This window comes from Narcine bancroftii, chromosome 4 (genome assembly GCF_036971445.1).
Source record: "Narcine bancroftii isolate sNarBan1 chromosome 4, sNarBan1.hap1, whole genome shotgun sequence".
NCBI lineage: Eukaryota > Metazoa > Chordata > Chondrichthyes > Torpediniformes > Narcinidae > Narcine > Narcine bancroftii.
The window spans coordinates 237,703,123-237,724,435 of NC_091472.1; the positions used below are offsets into that span (position 1 = coordinate 237,703,123).

Consider the following 21,313-nt stretch of genomic DNA (forward strand, 5'->3'; position numbering starts at 1 on the left):
AACCACTGATCTAAATATTATTAAATATTACTTTTGTATCTGCTTCTACAGCTACCCTGGCACCCATTCCAGGCACCATCACTTCCTGTGTAAAAAAAAAACCCCTATGTCCCTCTATGCATATCCTCTATAATTTGACATTATTACCCTGTTCAACCTCTCCCTGTAGCTGATACCCTCTAATCCAGGTAGCCTTCTGCTGCATCTCTTCTGTTCCACTTCCAAAGCCTCCATGTCCTTCCTGAAATGGGATGATCAAAATCCCACACTATACGACAAGGGCAGTTTGATCTAGCTGCAGCACGACTTTCTTACTTATATACTCCATACCCCAGCAAACAGCAATGTTTCTTCACTCGCAAAGCAACAGAAGCTCAGGCAGTATCTGTGGACACTCCAGTCCCGAGACCCTTCTTCAAACTGTGTTGATTTCCTTTGGGCGTAGGAAGGTTTTCACTCATGCCATACCACCAAAGCTTTGCATCATTTTCCCAGAGGGAGTTTGATTTTAAATTCTATTTGAGTTTATGACTGTAACCCTCAATGATGATGAGGTGGAGTTTACTGTGAATTATAGTAGTTTTCAATATTTGCAGAAACAAGAAGCAGAAAGTGCTGAATTAAAGAGAGGGAAGAAATAGGCTTGCCCTCGGGGAAGTAGAATTGTAAATATTTGTAGCAATGAAGAGACCCCAGAGTTTAGGCAAAGCTCTCATTTTTAATTTAATTTAATTTTACATGGTAACAGGCCCTTCCAGCCTGTGAACCCCTACCTCCCAAATACATCTATATGACCAATCAACCTACTAACCCCACATGTTTTTGGAATGTGGGAGGTAACCGGAGCACCCAGAGGAAACCCATGCAGACTCAGGGAGAATGTACCAAATTCCTTTTGAACCCAGGTCACTGGTGCTGTAATCGCATTGCATTAACCGTGCCATTATCTCTTATTGGAGACAAGAGATAATGAGAAAATATCTTAAAGTTAGAGAGCCATACACCACAGAAACAGGTACTTTGGCCCATCATGTCCTTGCCAATCATTAAATATATATCGATACTCATCCCATTTTACTGCATTTGATCCACAGCCTACCCTGGCTTGGTTCAAATACATGTCTAGATGCTTCTAAAATGTACTGAGATACTTGCCGCCACCTCCTTCTTGGGCACTACGTTCCAGATTGCAAGAGAGAAAACAAATCTTCTTCTCCCCTAAACTTCTTTGGTCTTTGATATCTCTGCCTTGGGGAATAGTTTCACAATTCACCCCACTTATACCTCCGTGGGTCTATCAGTTCCGCTTCTGCTTCTGCTGCTTGGAGGAGAAAAAAGACCAGCCTACCCAGTCCTCTCCTCTTATCGGAATCATTTCATCCCAGGTGACATCCTGGTGAATCTGCTCTGCACCCTCCGCAGTGCGTTCACATCCTTCCGAAAGTTTTGTGACGAGAACTGCAACCAATACTTCAACAATGTTTTATAAAGGTACACCAACACTTCCCTATTCTTATACTCCATGCTCAGGCTACTGAAGGCAAGCATCCAATCGTCTTCTTTACCAGAAACAAAACCTGAAAATACTGGAATCTTTAATAAGCAACGAGCTGCATCCATGGGTAAAATGTCAGTCAACATTTCAAGTTGAGACCCTTTATCATCCTACGTATCATCTTCAGGGATCTTTTGGAACTGCACACCAAGAGTCCCTTTATTCCTAAATATTCCCTGGGGTCATACCATTCCTACACTAATTTGTCAGCCAACATTTTCGAATATATTGAGTTTTGTGTGTGTGTGTGTGTGTGTGTGTGTGTGTGTGTGTGTGTGTGTGTGTGTGTGTGTGTGTGTGTGTGTGTGTGTGTGTGTGTGTGTGTGTGTGTGTGTCCAACAAAGCAAAACATTAATTTACAAATAGCTGTAAACAACCAATGAAAGAAGATCCAAAATGTATAAAAAGCAAAAACTACTCTCCCTTCGCTGAACAGAGGCCACTCCAACAACCCTCAAACCATTCTCTGCTACATAAAACAAAGCAGCCCACTTGATTAACACCCACTTTCCTCCCCTTGACATGCTACTAGTAATGCATAGTTGCTGCAAAGAACTGACAAGATAAAGTGTAGTAGGTTTTGAAGGCTAGTTAAATGTTAAATTTTGAGTTACAGCATGGTGACAGACCCATCTGGCCCACGAGGCCGTACAATGTAAATACACCAATAAACCTACAAATCCTATACATTTTTAGAAGGTGGGAGGAAACCGGAGCACCTAGAAATGCACGTGGTCACAGAGAGAACATATAAACTCCTATAGACAGCGCCAGATTTGAACCCAGGTCGTTGGTGCTATTAAAATGTAGTGGTAACCATTATGCTAATGGAGCTGCCCCAATTAACAACACTTTATCAGCATCTTAAGATCCAATGGCAGAAGACCCAAGAAACCACAAGTCGCACACTCTCCGACTTGGAAATATATTGCTGTTCTTTATTCTCCGTTGTCTTAGACCCTGAAACTTGCCATCTAAAGAGACCATGAGTGTATCTTCACAAGGTGGACATCTTCTCAAGGCCGATTAGGGATGGTTAACTGGTGACAGAGATGGAAAATGAATATGAAGAGTCGGGGATGTGTCTGAGGTTTCTGACTGTCTCTGTTCCATGCAGTTACTAGGGAGTACACAGTAATTCTTGAATTTCAGAAGCAATATCAATACCTCACTTCTGATTCTCCAGCCAGTCAATCAAACAGGAGATCAATGAAACCTATTTACCACCTGCTTTTATCCTGTTTTATGGTATATTCCAAACTACCCCGCTAAAAGCCTAAGCATTCAAAATCCAAAAGTCACCTAATATTATTCTCTTAACCACATTGGTTCAAACTCAACATTCTTTAAAGGTTCATTTGATTGACAGCAGAGGATACCTTTTTTGGGGGGGGATTAAAGAATTCTGTTTTAGATGCTAGCTGTGGAAATCAGAAGTGAGGAATTGTGGATGGTCAGCAAGGCGAATGAAATATTGGCATTCATTTCTAAAGGACAAGATTGTAAGTAAGGATGTAGTGCTGAAGTTTTATAAGGCCATAGTTAGACCACATTTAGAGTATTGTGAGTAGTTTTGGGCCACATATCTCAGGAAGGATATGCTGGTTTTGAAGAGGGTCCAGAGAAGGTTTACAAGAATGATCCTGTAAATTAGAGGGCAAACTTACAAGGAGTGTTTGATAACTCAGGGCATGCACTCACTGGAGATTAGAAGAATGAGGGGGGAATCCCATTGAAGCAGAGGTTGATGATCAGTAAGGGTATTAAAGGTTACAAGGAGAAATGGGGTTGAGATCAATAGTACATCAGCCATGATTTGAATGGTGGATCAGACTCAATTCTGCTCATACGTCTTATAATATGAAGATTTAAAAATGTACAAGTCTTCTTATGAAAGTATTTCAACCTCATAAATAATAATTTTTGAGAAAAAATATCCTCTACCTTTTTCACTGTTGACCACAGGTTCTCCAACGTGAACTGTTACCTCCTCTGTGATTATCTCTGGAGCATCTGGCCTTTGTAATGATATTTTCATCTGTTCCTGAATGCCTGGCAGAGAATTGAAATCTCTTACATTGAAGCTTAGGTTGGGTTCAAAGGCGATCTCCTTCAGCTGAGCAGGGTCTGCAGTCCCAGATCCGACAGTAAGAGTGATTATACCGTTCTGCTTCAAGTCATGTGCAGCTCGTTTGATATCATCTCTAGACCTCCCACCCGTAATGAGCACCAGAAACTGGGGAACACCTTCTTCTCTTCTGCTGCCGGCAGACCTAATGAAGTGGTACCTGAGGACAAATTCCAATGCCTTCCCAGTGTTGAGGGTCGTACCACCTTTAAATCTGAGTGTTCTCAGGACATTCAAGACTTCATCCTTTCTCAAATAGGTGTTCAGGTAAAACTCTGTCTCTGCAGTGTTGCTGTATAGTACCAGGCCAACTCGAACTCTGTCACTTCCAATATCAAGGCTCTCAATCATTGTTGAGATAAAATTGCGAACAAGAGGTAGATTTGAATTCCCAATATAATCTGATTCATCAACCAGAAAAACAATATCTTTCTTGATGTCCATTGTGGATGGAACTAAAATAAAAGACATAAAAATTGTACAAGGTTATATAAAAGCAATTGAGATCAGTTAAATTTGAGGAATCTAATGTTTTGAAGACCAGCATCAGGATGAGATCTAGAAAAGGAAGTAGAATTAAAAGAGAAAGTTCCTGCGACTATATTTTAACTGGAGCACAACTGAGAGTGTCCTATCTGCCTGCAGCCTTGCATAGTATGGTAGCTGCAAAGCACTGGACCAGGTCAATATAGAGAATCATCAAAATGGCCAAGAGGAGCATTGGGATCTCCCTTTCCTCTACTGACAACATTCACCAGCAGCGTTTCTTAAATAGGGGACAAAGAACTATAGAAGACCCTTTCCATCCAGCACTTGGATCCACAATAATCAAGAAGTAAGTACAGGAGTTTCAAAACCAGGACTTCCAGGCTAGGAAATAACAGACTGTGAAATTGTTGGACAGTGTCCTGTAACTGAGTAAATCATTCCAAAATATTTATATATATTTATTTAAAATTCTATCTTTATGTATGCATGTATTTATTACGTACTGTGTATATCTGTGTTCACTGTGGTCTGGAGAAACATTTTGACAGGTTGTATATGTACAGTAAGATAAACGAACTTGAGAAGGGATTTGATGATGAAATGATAGTGAAATAATATGTGAGTGTCTGGTGCTTATATATTTCTGGAACAGGCTAGTAAAGTGTTTATTGTTTGAGGTTGTGGCCCCTAAACTCTGGAACAGTATTCCCCTGACCATTAAACTTGCCCCTCCCTCAACTGCTTTAAATCCAGGTTAAAAACGTATATTCTGTCATTACCGACGTCCTAACATCTGATAGTGTTTCACTATTCACTGCAATTGTAGTCTATTTATAATAGACTTAATCCGTTGTTCTGTAAATAGTTGTATTAGTCTCGATCGATTGCCTTGGTTTGTGCAGCACTTTGGTCAATGCAAGTGAAAAAAAAGGTGCTATATAAATAAAGAACTTGAACTTGATGACTGTGAGGAGATACATCAGAGTGCAGCACTTACTGTAATAGTAATATTCTGTGCGTAAAATTTAGGGGGTCGACCATTACATGCGTACTACTTTTGAACGCGGTAAGTGTCGGAGTAGTTTGAGGCATTGGAGCTCAAATGGGCAGGCGGACGGCCAGGGGCTGGCTGGCAAGTCTGCATTTGGAAAGCTGGGAGCTCGGAGGGTGAGCAGATGGCCAAAGCCAGGTGGTGTCCACATTTGGGGCATCAGGAGCTCAGATGGGAGGGCAGCAAGACACCAGGCGAGAGTCCGCAGTCAAGGCATTGGGACCTCTGGTGGGTGGGAGGACAGGGCCTAATATTGGGGGGTTGGGGGGGTCAATGTTTACATGCGATATATGGAAAATACCAGATTTGGGGGCCAAAAATTAGGGAGTCAATTTTTACATGGTATCAACTATTACATGCGTATATACAGTAAATGCTCCTTTGTAATCTTGCAACACCAGTCAAAGTTGCAGTAAAACTTTGCAAATCTGCCATCCAATTGTTTGTAAATCCCTATGGTTCACCACTGTGTTACAGGCTCTGTTTTCTCTGTTCCCTTTAAACTCACTTGGGCCCACATTCCCGTGCTTCTTGTAAACCTATCAGATTCTGCTCTACTTTTCCTATAAACACACTGAAGTTTTGGAAAGAAATTCTATATTTTGGGCTGCCAATTACAGTGTGATTGACTTCCAAGACACTTGAAAGACTAGATTTGGAGAAGCAGTATTATCTTGTAGGTTTATGGATGGAAGGAGATTGTAGGGGCAGCTAATGGAAAGCTTGGATGTGAAGCTACTTTCTGAAGTGTTAGAGGAGATTCAGCATGTTGTCAAGCACTCCAAACTTCTACAGGGGTACTGTTGGAAGTATAGTGACTGCTTATATCACAGACTGGTCTGGAAGCTCAAATACCCAGTATTGCAAAACGTGGAAGACACAGTCAAGTCCATCATGGCACCAGTCTGCCAGCCTCAAGCAGGCAGAAAATATAATTAAAGACCCCCATCATCCAGGCCATGCTCTCTTCCATTTGCTGCCCTCATGCAGAAAGTGCAGAAGCTTAGTCCAGCACTTTTAGGTTCAAGAATATTTTTTTTCCCTCAACATTTATTAGGCTCTTAAATTTGCCCACAACACCCAAACTATAACACTATTGCAAGACCATCTAAGATCTGTCGGTATTTCTAACAGAATGCATTTTACGCTACCAGCCAACCAACTGTGAATATTTGTTATTTATTATTTATTTTCTTTTCCTTTCCTTTTATATGTATTGGTTTCTTTTTGTGGCATTTCAACTATACTTTATTTGTATTAGTGCTTTTAACCTGACAAGGAAGTTGCAGGAAGCGCATCTGTTAATGTGACAATAAACTCTCATTCATTCAGATTTGAGATGAGGCCCCAGCTTAACAAGAAGCATGGGATGAGCCCGATCGTCACCTGCACGGTGGATACAAGTAACTATTCTAGTGACTGGCTTGATGAGAAGGAATCTGGATTGAAGTACAAAGAATAAAGTTCATGTACCTGTGGTAGTTGTTTCGGTGGGTCCTTCAGGAATTACTGTTGGCTTTTTGTGAATTACTGTGGGAGCAGCCAGCGTTGATACTGACATCATCAGTTGTTCCTGTACATCGGGCAGTGAGTGGAATTCCTGCACTTTAAAAATAAGACCTGGGTCGACTGACATTTCTTGTATCTGTAAGGGATCGGCATTCTTGACCGCAATAACAAACATCATTACGGCTGCTCTTTTCAATGGATCAGCCCATTGTGAGACATCATCTCCAGACCTCCCACCAGTGATCAGCACCAATAGCTGAGGAACACCTTCGCCTCTCCTACTTCCTGCAGGTTGAGAGAAGTGATAGCGAAGTACAGAGTCCAGCGCTACTCCAGTGTTGAGGGAGGTCCCACCTCTCAGTCTCAGACCTTTCACATGAGACAGAAGCTCATTGTTTGAAGAATATGTATTCAAGTAGAACTCAGTCTCTGGATAATTGCTGTACTGCACCAAACCGACTTGAACTCTGTTTCTTCCAATGTTAAGATTTTCGATGATGCTTGTAAGAAAATTACGGACATACTGGACATTTGTGGTCCCAACGTTATTTGATCCATCGATGAGGAATACAATATCTCTCTTGATTACATCTGGTACAACTGGAAAAAATGGACAGCATCATTCCTTATGGAGCAGAAAAATCACCAGAATTTGGACAAAATCTAGGAAATGCAGTCTCCTGCAACAGAGTTAGGGAGTCAGTAACCAGAGGACTTAAGGTGAGGGGGAAGACCATTAACAGGAACATTTTTTTCCCCCACAGAGGGTGGTGTATATATGGAATGGGCTACTGGAGTAGATAATTGATAGAGGTATAACTGCAATGTTTCAGAAACATTTGGACAGATACATGGATAGGGTAGGTTTAAAGGGATATGGGCCAAATGCTGACATGTGTGATTAGTGTGGGTGGGACAGTTTTGTCGGCATGGGCAATTTGGAGTGAAGGGCCTGTTTTACACATTGAATGACCCTATGATTCCATGAAAGTTCTCTGCTCTCATGTAGGTCTGTCATAATTTTATGAACTTCTATTTGACTCTCTCAGAGAAAACCATCCAAATTTGTTCAATTCTCTCAAGTTTGTTGCCATACTACAAAAAGGATCTGGAGGGGGTGCAGAGGAAGTTTGACAGGATGTTGCCTGGATTAACCATTAAACAAAAAAAGCTCTTGCTTAGGGCATAAGGAAATGGGACACAACAGAGATTTTTCCACTTCTAGTACAGCTGAACTAGGCCCCCACAAAAAGACCCGGGGGGGTGGGGTGGGGGGGCACAATAAAAAAAAAACATGTTATATATAAACTAGTTGTGGAATCGGCCCTGGAAGAAAACTATTTTTAATCTATTATTTCACATTCAGCACTTATTATTGAGTCTTAATGTCTTGTCAATTAGGTAAGGATTGAAGGGAACCATTGGGTTTAACTTGGCCCTGCCTGGATTGGAATGTATTAGTTTCAAATGAGGATGGACAAACTTGGATTGTTTTCAGAGGCTGAGAGGGGAGATCTGATAGTTTATAATTTATGAAAGGTGAGTCAGAGTCTTTTTTCACAGGGTGGATATGTCAAATATTAGATAGCACACAAGGTGAGAGGGAAACATTTAAAAGAAATATGCCAGGCAAATTGTTTGCACAGAGTGGTAGGCACCTGGAAAGGGCTGTCAAGGAGATGGCTGAAGTAGATGAATAGCAACATGCAAAAGGCATTAAGACAGACACATGAACAAGCAGAGATAGAATGTGGACCATGTGCTGGCAGATAGAATTAGTTTTAATTGGCATTCATGATGGGCTGAACATCATTTTCCTACTCTGCACTGCTTTTTATAATATGCATTCTAAATACCAGACTGCTCTGGAAATTAATTTTATTTCATCATGGCATTAAATCCAAGAGCCATTCAGCCCACAACATTCATATATCCATCCTTATTAATCTCATTGCCCTGCAGCCCTCCATGCAGAGGGAACTAGTGTTCATCTAGACACCTCTTTACTGCTGAAACACTACTTCCCAAGAGTCATTCCAGCTGCTCACTACTCCTGAAGCTGATTCCTCCTGAATCTCTTACCCTAAATTTATGCCTGAATATAGTTTTATCTACCTCTGATCAGAAAGAAGGCTTCCTGCAATCTACACCAGATATACCTCTCATGATTTTAATCACGTCACTTCCTAAACTTCCTAAACTTCTCTATTCAAGGAGAAACAGACAAAGCCGCCCCAGTATCACCTCAAAGCTAAAATATGCCATACCAAGCAATGTCCTGGTGCATCTCCTCTGCTGCCTCGTCACCATTGACTTCTCTACTTGGTCAAAAACGAGTGGGGCATTGGCCTGGGAGGAGGGCAGGCTTAACACTCCAGTGCTGCCCTTTCAGAGCCCTACAATATTAAACATTTGCTCGATCTAACCATATACAGCACAGAACAGGCCAGTTTGGCCCTACTAGTCCATGCCGTCTCTTGAATAAACCTTCCGTAACACCCTGGCCAATGTGTATCCCTCAACCACCACTGAAACAGAAAATCTGGTCATTATTACAGGTCATTTGGAGAACAGTACTAGAAACAAATGAGGTACTTTAGAATTTAAATCAATATCAATGAGGCCTTATTGAGTGTAAAATTAGATGCTTATTAGATTGTTAAAGTGCTCTATCAATGCAAAGCAGGCCCTTTCTCATCAAATTGCTCAAATTCACAAAAATGGCCTTTTATTTTTTTTATGAATCTATCCTCACCAACTCTTAATTTTTAAAAAAATTTAGACATATAGCACAATAACAGGTCTTTCTGTCCTGCATGCCTGTGCGACCCAATTAACCTACAACCCCCGTAAATTTTAAAGGGTGGGAGGAAACCCACACAGACGTGGGGAGAATGTACAAACTCCTTAAAGACAGCACTGGATTCTATCCTGGCTCGCTGTTGCTGTCATAGCATTGAGCTAAACCACTATATACTCCTTATGTGCCTGCTCCTAAATAGCAAGTTCACATTATAGAATGATGAATTGCAAAGGAAGCTATTGAGGACTGACCATGGTGTGGAGAGAGATCTTTTCCTTTGTGTTAGCAGCCTGATCCAAAGAGTTGATAGCTTTGTTTTGATTGAATATTTTTGGACAAACCTGAAGATTCAGTGGTTTGAGAAGGATTTGAAGAATAATAATAAATGGAAACACCAGAGAGTGTCGTAGAAAGCAAAAGAACCAGGGAAAGAGGGCGGTGAAAGTAGCTTTTGGCATATTGGGTGGAGTGTTCAGCACCATAGTTGGGATATCATGTACAGTTCTTGTCATCCTGCTATCAGAAGGCTAGCGATAAGTTGGAAGGGGAAATAAGGAGATTCACCAGGATGTTGCCAGGACTGGAAGGGTTGAATTATAGGGAGAGCATTATAGGGAGAGCTTGGATGGTCTTTATTTCCCTGGAGCTTTGGAGGGTGAGGGGTGACCTGATTGAGGATTTTTAAATCATGAGAGGCATGGATAAAGTGAATACTCACAGTATTATTTTTCTCCAGGATAGAAAATTCTCGAGCTAGAGAGCATTGGTGTAGGGCACTACCAGTAACCACAGAGACAAGCTGAGGAAACGATAGGCTTTAATACACAGAAGAACCTTGTTGGCCCAGATCCCAGGATAGGAATGGCAGCAAGGGAAAGGTGGCTTGACCTTTATGGCCCAGGATCACGGGGGAGGAGTTATAGGGTATGAGTTGTCCGTGGGCGGGCCACCTCCATATAAACAACCGACAATGATGACTGTATACAATGGAGGAAACATCACCACAATAGATGAGGGGGAAAAGCTGGAGGTGATAGGGTATTGGTGGGAAAATGGAGAAACAGGTAGAGGGAGAGTCCACTATGGGGGAGGGGGTGGAGGTTAGAACAGGAAATGCCCCTACATCTCCCCTCTCACCTCCATCCAGGGCCACAAATTTTAGACCAACAACACGGTAACAAGCCCTTTAGGCCCTTGAGCTTGTGCCACCCAATTTACATCCAATTGACTTACAACCCCCAATATGTTTTAAATGATGAGAGGAAACAGGATCCCCCAGGGACATGGGAGAAAGTGCAAATTCCTTACAGACAGAATGGGATTTGAACTCTGATCCCAATCACTTGCGTTGTAAACAGCGTTGGATAACTATACACTAACCTTGCTGGCCCAGATCTTCCAGCTGAGGCACAGCTTTATATATAGGCATATCTAGGATATGCCAGCCAGGCTATGTACTCTTGGCACCATTTGAAGGGGGGGGGCACCACTGCCAGCAGAGCCTGGAAATTATTCACCCCCCCCCCACCCCACCCAACTCTCCCAACACCCCTTGTCTGATTTATTTCAAATAGAATATTTTCAGACCAGTGAGAGAATAATTGGCATTAGTACTTTAACTATAATTGCCGAGGGGAGAGTTTGGAATTGGCGTCAGGAGCTCAGGTGTGCACCTACATCTCCCCTTGGCCTACACTGGAATTCCTGACACCTGACTCCGAACCCTCCTCTGTCCCCTGTTGGAGCCAGGACTGAGAAGGATGTGTGCTGAAGGATGAGTATGAGTGTGGGCTTCAGCATCTTCTTGCTCCTCTCCCATTGGGTATTTGGCACCAAGAGTCACCTTTCCACCTGATGCACCATCAATTACCACATAAGACTGAGGTTGTGAAACTGATTGACTTATAATTGACTATAGACTGAAGCAACATCCAACCTTATCGACTGATTATAGCAGGAAGAGTAGGGAGCATGCAAGAGGTATGGGTAGGATCGGTCTCAGGAGGCGTGTCCAGCCAGTAGTAGCCAATCACAGTATAACAGTGGTTTATCACACCACCGAAGACAAGAGAGGATGCCTGTGGGGACGGTGACAGCCACTCAACACTTTTAACTTTGGCCACTCCGCTCTGGCCTGGGAAACACCCGTCAATGCTTTCATTTAGTTAATGCTGGCCTTGAAGTAGGCAGAGGGTTGTTTTTAATTGAAACGACTTGTGTTTTTTAAAATGTAGATTATTTTCCAATATCTCAATATATACAACACAACATTGGATATGACTATTCTAGGGTTCAACAGCAGCAAGGACAGATAGGGAAGGAGAAGTGGAATGCATTGCAGCAGTGAGGGATGGTTGCAGGATAAGGGTTGAAGTAAGTTTTAACGGGGGGGGTGCAATTTCAGTGCTTGCCATAGGCACTGTTTTCCTTAGATATGTCTCTGGCTTTACAAGCCCTTCAGCCAACCTGATTATTGCATTTGGTGTACTCAGTATATTCTCCTCTATATTGGGAGACCACATCCAGATTGGGTGACTGCTTCACTGAACCCTTACTGTGGGTCTATGCTTGAACTCCCAGTAGCCAACCATTCCCCTTATCATTCCCACACAGTGCTGAAAGGGTTGTATCCTATGACTTTCTCGATTGAGTGTGGAAGACTAAAGGTTGATCTAATTAAGGCGTTTAAGATAGGTTTAAAATAAACTGATAAGATAAATGCAAGAGAACTCCGCTAGTGGGATAGATTCCAGAGCAAGAAGGCATAGGTCTAAAAATGGTGCTGAGCTATGCAGCAAACATTTCTTCATACAAAAGGGTCATGGAAATCTGTAGCTGTCCTTGCTAAATAGATAATTGAAGCTGGGTTGGGGTTAGATGCGAGGGCAAATGGACTTGTTTGGAAAGGGGTATGGTGAATGTGAGATCCAAGAAGAATGGATAACTATTTGGAAATATTATGATCCTTCTGAATGGTGGAAAGATAATTTCTTGGTCCTGCCGTTGAAGCTTTTATTACTTACCTGATGTACCAAGAAACATGGTGAACCAAGACATTGGAACATTTTTACATCCCAGCAGTTTCTACTCATTTGCTTCTCAAAGTAACTTATGGAAACTCAGAGGAAATGGATGTTTTTAACATGCAGCCAAACTGTTTAATTATAATGCACATTTTGTTGGTTTGAACATGCAAGCATTTTGACTGGCCATAGCGGGAGTGATAAAAGATATGAAGTGAGTGTATTTTTGTTGTTAATTAAAGTACTCTATGTAGAAATTCAAAAGTAAATTCCAGAATATTTTTATGCAGGAGTGTGATTTCTATGTGTTGTGTTAGAAAAGTATTATGTGTGTATGTGTGTGCACTATTTTGTCTGGTTAGTATGAACTATCAGGTTATAATGAACTTGAATGTTTGAGACTAATCAACATAGATACAATAGATATCCAGCAATGCTGTGAAGTATAAGTTTTCCCCATAGCTCTGTGCACATATCCTAAAATGAACAGAGTTAATTTTATAACAGTTTTCAAGCTGCAGATTCCCTGTCACATTTTGCTTTATCTTGTTCCTTATCCATGACTGTCTTTCTCCTGGCTGACTGAGCACCATAATAGAGATTTCTGATGATATTAAAGAGTTCTGTCAACAATAAAATCCTATGTAGCACCAAGATGAACACAATGTACCTTGTTTAGTGGGAGCAGTTGGCTCTTCAGGGGCTGCACGGGGTGCAGGCAGGGTCATCATTAGTGCAGTCACCTCATCTTCAATACTTGACAAAGAATCGAGTGTATTTAAATGGAAGACTAAGTTGGGATCAATTGCAATGTCTTTCAGCTGCACTAAGTCAGCATTCTTGACACCTATAGCAAAGTTCATGATAGCAGCTCGTTTCATTGTGTCTGAAGGTGGTTTGACATTGTCACTCGCTCTTCCAGCAGTAAGGAGAACCAAAAATTGAGGAATGCCTCTTTGCTTCCTACTTCCAGCAGCACTGATAAAATTGTATCGATAAACATAGTCCAAAGCTGCACCTGTATTAAGTCGTGTCCCACCCATCGGTCTCAGTCCTCTGATGTGAGATAAGATTTCAGCTTTTGATAAGTAGGTGTTCAGATAGAATTCTGTTTCTGCATAGGTGCCGTATTGGACCAAGCCTATTTGGATCCTCTCTCTTCCAATATTGAGATTTTCAATTATATTTGTAAGAAACTCACGGACAAGATGAAAATTTGCTGTTCCCATATTGTTGGATCCATCGATAAGGAACACAATGTCTCGTTTGTTCTCTTCAGGAAAAACTGGAACAATATGCATCATATTTCACAGCACAGCATACAATATGAATACACAATTGTAGAAACAGAAACTTCCATTTAAATAGCCCAACTTATTGCATAACAAAATACCAAAAAACAACTTTAACATAAGGGAAAGCAGTGGAATTAGAAAGTTTTAGCCATCTTATTGGATCCCAATGAATGAGGCCAGTTCTGAAGGAATGATTGAATGTTATAAAGCATTCAGAAGGAGAGATTGTAAGGCACAGACTTTGTAACATGTGAAAAAAAAGCTCAAAGGACAAGAGGAGCTTTGAATGGTACATCAAATAGAAGTGCAATGGAAATATCAACACATTGATTAAGGATATTCCTGACTAGTCCAGCATTTATTTTCAACCCCTAATTGCCTCTGAGCTGAGTTCTTGGCCATTCAGAGGGGAGCTAAGAGAAAGAAATGCTTAAATTCAAGACCTGTTAAGGAATCCAAATTCCTTAACAGGTAGATATATTTTAATGACATTAAAAAAACACTGCAGATGCTGGAATTTTGAAATAAAAAAAGGCTGGAACATCTGGACATGTTTAACTTTTAACCTGATCTGCAAACCACCATCAGTGAGGAAGGGTGACAACATTTTCTTCATGCTAATCCTTCTTACTAATGCCCTGCAAGGCTGCACACTCTACTCCCTGCACAATTAAGACTGTATGGCCAAACACCGCTCTAACTCCAGGTTTGCAGATGACACCACCATCATAGACTTGATCTCTAACAACAACAGAGTATAGTATAGGATAGAGATAGGGAATCTGGTGTTATGGTCCCAAGGCAACAATATCTCCTTCAATGTCAGTAAAATGAAGGAATTGATCACATCTGAAAGTAATCAAGGAGAGTGTTCACACACCCCTGTCTGCATCCACATGGATGAGGTGGAGATGGTGGATAGCTTCAGGTTCCTAATACTGAATAGTGCATTAGGCCTAGCCCCCTCCAATCCCCTCCCATCCATGGAATTATCCAGGTATTTTTTCTAGGTAGCTAACATACCTGCCTCCACCACTTTGTCTGGTGGCTCGTTCCATACGCCCACCATCCTCTGAGTGAAGAACTGTCCGCTCACATCCCTTAAAAATTAAAAGATGGTAGTGCTGCCAGAGCCACTCTAGTGTCAGCGCTGCCGCTGGTGTGGACCAACAGGGAGTGAGGGAGTGGCGATGCAGTACTCCTGGGGGGTCCAGCCACCCAGTCGACTGCTGTCAGCTCTGCATAGCCCATTGAGGGACAGTGGTTTTATTTGAAATCCCGTGAACGCAGGTCTGTGCCCAAGATGGCGGCATCTATTAATCACCAGCAGCCACAATGCCGTTGCAGACTCCGGGGAAGCAGAGAACTGGAGCAGGGTACCAAGGATGGGAAGAACACCTCCCATCCCCGTCTGAGAAGGAGAAGTGGAGGAGACGACCCATGGGGATGGTGACTACAGCAGCGGACCATTGAAAGGGCTCTGTGGTTGAGGGACCACTACCCGTGGCAGGCTGCTGATAACTTGAGGCGAGAAACCCGCAGAAGCTGCAGGAGACTGCTGTTGGGAGACTCACAACAGGCTGTGGACTGCTGAAGACCTGCATGAACTAGCTGAACGGGTACCAAGTATCGGAACCAGCATGCGAGGAGGAGCCGAGGGTGTTGAAGGGTTTCCTGACTGTGTCAGAGGTTCGGGTCTGGAGGTCAGGTTGCCAATGGTTTGGACTGGACTCTGTCTGGCTGTGGGGGCTGAATAAGTGCTGAGGGAAAACTCAATGACTCTGGGGGGACTCTCTTTTGCTTCTCACTCCCTGACTGTAAGTCTGTCTATAAGACTGCAATTCCTTCCAGGGGCAAATCTGTCTTCCTTGGAGCAGGCAAGAAGAAATTTCATGTAATATGACACTGTTTTATTACTATGGTAATAAATTGAATCTTGAATCTTCTAAATCTCTTCCCCATACCTTATAGTTATGCCCTCTCATCATAAACTTCCCTACTGTAGGAAACAGACTATCATTGTTTATTTTTATCTCTGCTCCTCTTGATTTTTTAGACCTCAATAAGACCCTCTCATCCTCCTATACCCAAAGGTAAACAGACAGTTTTTCCAGTCTTTATTGATAGCTCATCTTCCCCAATCCTACCAAAAGCTTATAAACCTATTTTATGTTCTTTTCAACTATATATACAGCTGTAGCTGGGTGACCAAAATTGCACACAATATTCCAAATGTCACCTCTCCAACATCTTGTATAACTTCAACATGACACCCCAACATTTGTATTCAATGTCCTGACTGATGAAGGCAAATGTCCCAAATACTCTCTTCATTACTTTGTCTGCCTTCTTCAAAGAGTGAGGTACCTGCATCCCTTTGTCACTCTGTTCCACAACACTCTTTAGGGCACTAAAGATTTTGATTTACCGAAATGCAACACCTCACACTTCTTTGAGTTGAACTGCATCTGCTGTTCCTTAGCCCGGTTTCCCATCTGGACTAAATCCTTTTGCAAACCCAGGTAACCTTCTTCACTATCCACCATATCTTATATTTTGGTGTCATTAGAAAACTTACTCCCCTTCCCACATATATTAAAGTCCAAATATTTACATTAGTGAAGATTTAAATAATTAGGAAAGTTACCATTTATTGTGAGTAACAGCAGATGTGAAAAGTAGGATCTGCTATATGCATACATATGTTTGTAAGGCTCAAACATTGTAGCAGCTCCGGCATCAAGTTGAAGCCTCTTGCCTCCAGCTGCCATTTTTTAAAATCAACTTCAGATTTACTTAGGTCTTGGGAAAGGGAGAGGACAAATGTTTGGAGATGGAAAGAAGATTGGAATGCAGAAGTGAGAATATCAGGGTGGAGAAAGCAAGAGCTCAGGAAAGACTAGCCCTTGGAAGGTGAGAAGGGGAATGTTGGAAATGTAGAAAGGGCCAAGACCTTGAATGTCTATTTTGTGTCAATCTTTATAGTGTAAAGCAGATTGAACATGCTAAAGAACTATGCTGAGGATGAAGTGGGAGGTGAGGGTCTCAATGCAATCATTATCACTGATGAAGTAATTCTGGGGAAACGCGGGTCTAAAGGTAGAAAGATCCCCTAGTCCTGATGGAATGCATCCCAGGGTGCTGAAGAAATGACAGAGGTTATAATAGATATATTCGTGATCATTTACCAATATTCTCTGGACTTTTGGCAGATTAGAAAATATCAAATATGATGCCACTGTTTAAAAAAGGATGCCAGCAAAGGCAAGTGGTCACTGTAGGTCCATGAACTAAATATTTATATTTGGGAAAATCTTTGAATCTGTCATTGAAGAACAAATAGTGAGATAACTGGATAGAAGCTGTTCCATCAGGCAGACTCAGGTTCAGGAAGGGAAAGACATGCTTGACAAATGTACTGGAGTTCTTTGAGGATACTGTATATCTAGCACAGTAGATAGAGGGGAACAGATGAATGTTGTGTACTTAGATTTGCAGCAGGAATTTGATAAGGTGCCAGATAAAATACATATCCCTAAGGTAAAGATGCATGAAGTTGGAGTAATGTATTGGCATGGACAGAGGATTGGTTAACTAATAGAAGGCAGTATTGGGATAAATGGAGATTTGTCTGCTCAGCAATCAGATAAGTTCAATGACTCGACAAGGTCTGGCATATGGAGTGCAATATTGGTAAACATGAGGTCATTCACTTTGAAAGGAAAAGAAGAATTTATTTTTTACGTAGTTAAAGATTGCAGCATGCTGTAATGCAGAGGGACAGGAGTGCTCGTGCATGAATAGCAAAAGGTTGGTTTGCAGGTGCAACATGTAATCAAGAAGGCAAAAAGAGTGATGATGGGATTAAATTTGAGAGTAGTGAGGACCTGCTGCAACTACACAGGGCACTTGTGAGGCCACACTAGAGCACTGTGTGTAACTCTGGTCCTACTTGAGAAAGGAAAGACTGGATTTTGCCAGATATGAAGGGGTCTGTCTATGAGTCGCCTGGGACTGTAATCAGTGGGATGCTGAAAAATGAGAGGAGAGCTTATGGAAACATAAAATTATGAAAGGGATAGATAAGATAGAGGCAGGAAAGCTGTTTCCACTGGTAGGTGAAACTAGAACATGAAACTAAGATTTTGGGGAGTAAATTTAAGACAGTAAAGAGGAGGAACTATTTTTCCAGAGAGTAATGAATCTGTGGAATTCTCTGTAAAAGGAAGCAGTGAAGGATCCCTCATTAAATACATTTAAGACAGATAGATTTTTACAGAGTAAAGATGTTACAGGTTCTGGGGAAAAGGTGGATAGATAGAGTTGATTGCATAGCCAGATCAACCATGATCTTGTTAAATGGCAGAGCAGGCTTAATGGGCCAGATGGAATTGGAGTGAAAAGGAGTGGGAGATAAAAATTTCCTAGAAGTGAGAGAAAATAGATATTCTCCTCTCTGTCTTAAATCGAATGTTTAAATGAGTAGATGCTCATTGGCAAAAAGGAATGAGAAAAGTGTTATGTCAGAGTGAAAGAGAAAGGATTGAGGAAATGAGATGTTTCAATCTCTCCACCTTGTATTATTAAACATTGTTGTGCATGACCATTTTGACAGTGGTGCCTGTAAGTTTGTAATGCTAGGGATTATTTATAGGTCTATGAATGCACTTACATTAGGAGACTTGCATCTGCTGGTCATGTGTAGATTTATTTTGTATTTATTGTGTATATAAATAAAAAATGAAAAAATGTTCAAAAAAGTCTCACCCAATACACTTGGTAATCTACAAACATTTTGCTGGCTATTGTACTGTGCTCTCACCCAATGGAAGCCCATTTAATTGAGCTGTTATTTGTTTTCTGCTTCTCTATGAAGTCAATTTGTTAAACTTTTGCCCATTTAAATAAATTTCTAACTCCCGACCATCTTCTTTCCAAGATCACTTATTGATGAAACATTCAGCTCCACTTGAATTAATACTGAACATAAAGATAAATTTAATGGAAAAGGTTTGCACATCGAATACACTCCCCTTGTTTGACCATTCACTTTAATTTTATATGCAGTTAGTTTTATACAATCAGCCATGTAAACAGCAAACCACATGATTATCTTTGCTGATGGTATTGATTAAAAGTAAATACTTTTGTTGCAGAATATAATCTTGAATTTTACAAGTGTGATAACAGATACAATAACACAGAGTACAACAGAAAGTTTGAAGTACCTTGTTTACTCGGAACAGTTGGGCTTTCAGGAGGTACTTGAGAGATAGTCAACGTTGTTAGAGGAGTCATCATTTCTTCCTGCACTTGTGGCAAAGAGTGGAATTCCCTCACTCTGAAGACAAGACTGGGGTCAAATGCTATCTCCTTTAGCTGGGTCAGGTCTGCACTCTCAGTTCCAATGGAAAAGATTGTAACAGCAGCTTGCTTCAGTGCATCTGCAAATGGTCTGACATCATCTCTGGATCTTCCAGCCATGATAAGCACCAAGAACTGTGGAACACCATCATCCTTCCGGCTTCCGGAAGATCTGGTAAAGTGATTTCTGAGGACATACTGCAATGCTCCCCCTGTGTTCAGTGCTGCTCCGCCTCTCAATCTAAGTCCTTCTATGTGAGACATAATCTCATCTTCTGAAGAATAGGTGTTCAGATAGAACTCAGTCTCTGCATAATTGCTGTACTGCACCAGACCAATCTGAACCTGGTCACTCCCAATGTCAAGGTTCTCTATGACACTTGTGAGAAAATCACGGACAAAAGGAGCATTTGTGTTCCCAACGTTATCTGACCCATCAATAAGGAATACAATGTCTCTCTTGCTTGCACCATCCAGTAAGGCTGGAATAAACACAAAATATAATTTATTAAAAGACAAGATAAAATCAAGAGAGATGATAAAAATTATGGGTAAATACCAGCCCAAAATATAATACTTTCCACTTTGGACACAATCAAAAAGCTGGCATATTTTAAGAATATGGAAAAATACAGAACAGGAATAGAGCCTTTGGCCCATCATGCCTGGGCCAAGCATAATTCAAAATTACTTGCAAATGACCTATATCTACCCCCCCCCCCACCCATTCACTTCAAATCCATGTGTCTATTTGTGGTGAATGACTGCCAAGCTGCCTGTCTCCCCTCTGGCGGGCCTTGCTGTACTAACATTGGCTGTGCATTATCTCTACTGTTAAGGACACTCCCCTTGGGTACAACTGTATATGCACCTATTGTCTTTCATTATTGTACCATGAGTTTCTGCCAATAAAAGCCATGATTATTGTTTGACCACATCATCTTTGTCTACTTCATCAACTGGCACTTCACTATTAGAGTTTCCACTTCCAATTCCACACTCGTTAGCCTGTTCTAGACACCTCTCAATCTCTGTGCAAAACAACTTGCCCATACATCTCCTTTAAACTCCCCCACCCCACATTTTAAAGGCGAGGCCTCCAGCATTTGAGATTTCCTGGCAAAGATTCTTACAGTCTTACCCTATCAATGATGATTATGATTTTATAAACTTCTCTCAGATCTCTCCTCAGCCCCGATGCTCCAGAGAAAACAATTTGTCTAATCCCTCCCCATAGGACATAGCCGAATCCTAGATTTCCTCACCTCCAGACCACAATCAGTGAAGATTGTTAAGATCATCTCCACAATCTCCATCAGTACCAGAGCACCACAGGGCTATGTTCTTTGTCCCCTGATCTACTCACTTTACACTAATGACTGTATGGCTTCATATATAACAATGACACCATCTACAAATTTGCCAACAATACCACAGTAGTGGGCTGTATAAAAAGGGGTGATGAGCCAGCATACAGGAGGGAAATTGAAAACTTGGCTAAATGGTGTAACAACAACATCACACTCAATGTCTCCAAAACCAAGCAGTTGATTGTGGACTAAAGGAAAAGAAGACCAGGGGTGCACGATCACTGGGGCATCAAAAGTAGAGAGGGTGAGAATATTTAAATTCCTGGTAGTCCCTATTTTGGAGAACCTTTCCTGGATCCAACACATGAATCTCATCGTGAAAGAAGCACATCAGTGTCTCTACTTTCTCAGGACTTTACAGATGTTTGGTATGGCATTGAAAACCTTGGCAAATTTCTCAGATGATTAGTGGGAAGTGTGTTGATGGGGTGCATCAAGTCAAGTCAAGTTTATTCTCATCTGATTATACAAGTACAACCCAATGAAACAGTGTTCTCCAATTCTCAGTGCAAAAAAATGCAGACACACAGCCAGACAAATACACACATACAAGAACAAATAATACATCTGCAGGACAAGTATTATAGCTAAATAAATAAATAAATAAATAGATTGATTTTGTTTTATACAAATGAGAGTCTTGGATGGTTAGTGTGAGCCGATCCTTTGGTTGTCCAGCATCTTCACTGCCCATAGGAAGAAGCTGTTCCTTAGGCTGGTGGTGCT

General features: G+C 41.4%; 1 protein-coding gene across 1 annotated transcript in view; it reads right to left on the reverse strand.

The window, feature by feature from the left end:
• LOC138761741 (collagen alpha-1(XII) chain-like) overlaps nucleotides 1-21,313 on the reverse strand; it is a 142,735-nt gene that overhangs the window by 30,136 nt on the left and 91,286 nt on the right. Inside the window, exons 14-17 of the mRNA XM_069934406.1 lie at nucleotides 19,082-19,699; nucleotides 13,229-13,843; nucleotides 6,697-7,332; nucleotides 3,500-4,138 (exon numbers count right to left, since the gene is read on the reverse strand). Of these exons, the coding sequence (XP_069790507.1) occupies nucleotides 3,500-4,138; nucleotides 6,697-7,332; nucleotides 13,229-13,843; nucleotides 19,082-19,699 (2,508 nt within the window). The remainder of the gene's footprint in view (nucleotides 1-3,499; nucleotides 4,139-6,696; nucleotides 7,333-13,228; nucleotides 13,844-19,081; nucleotides 19,700-21,313) is intronic.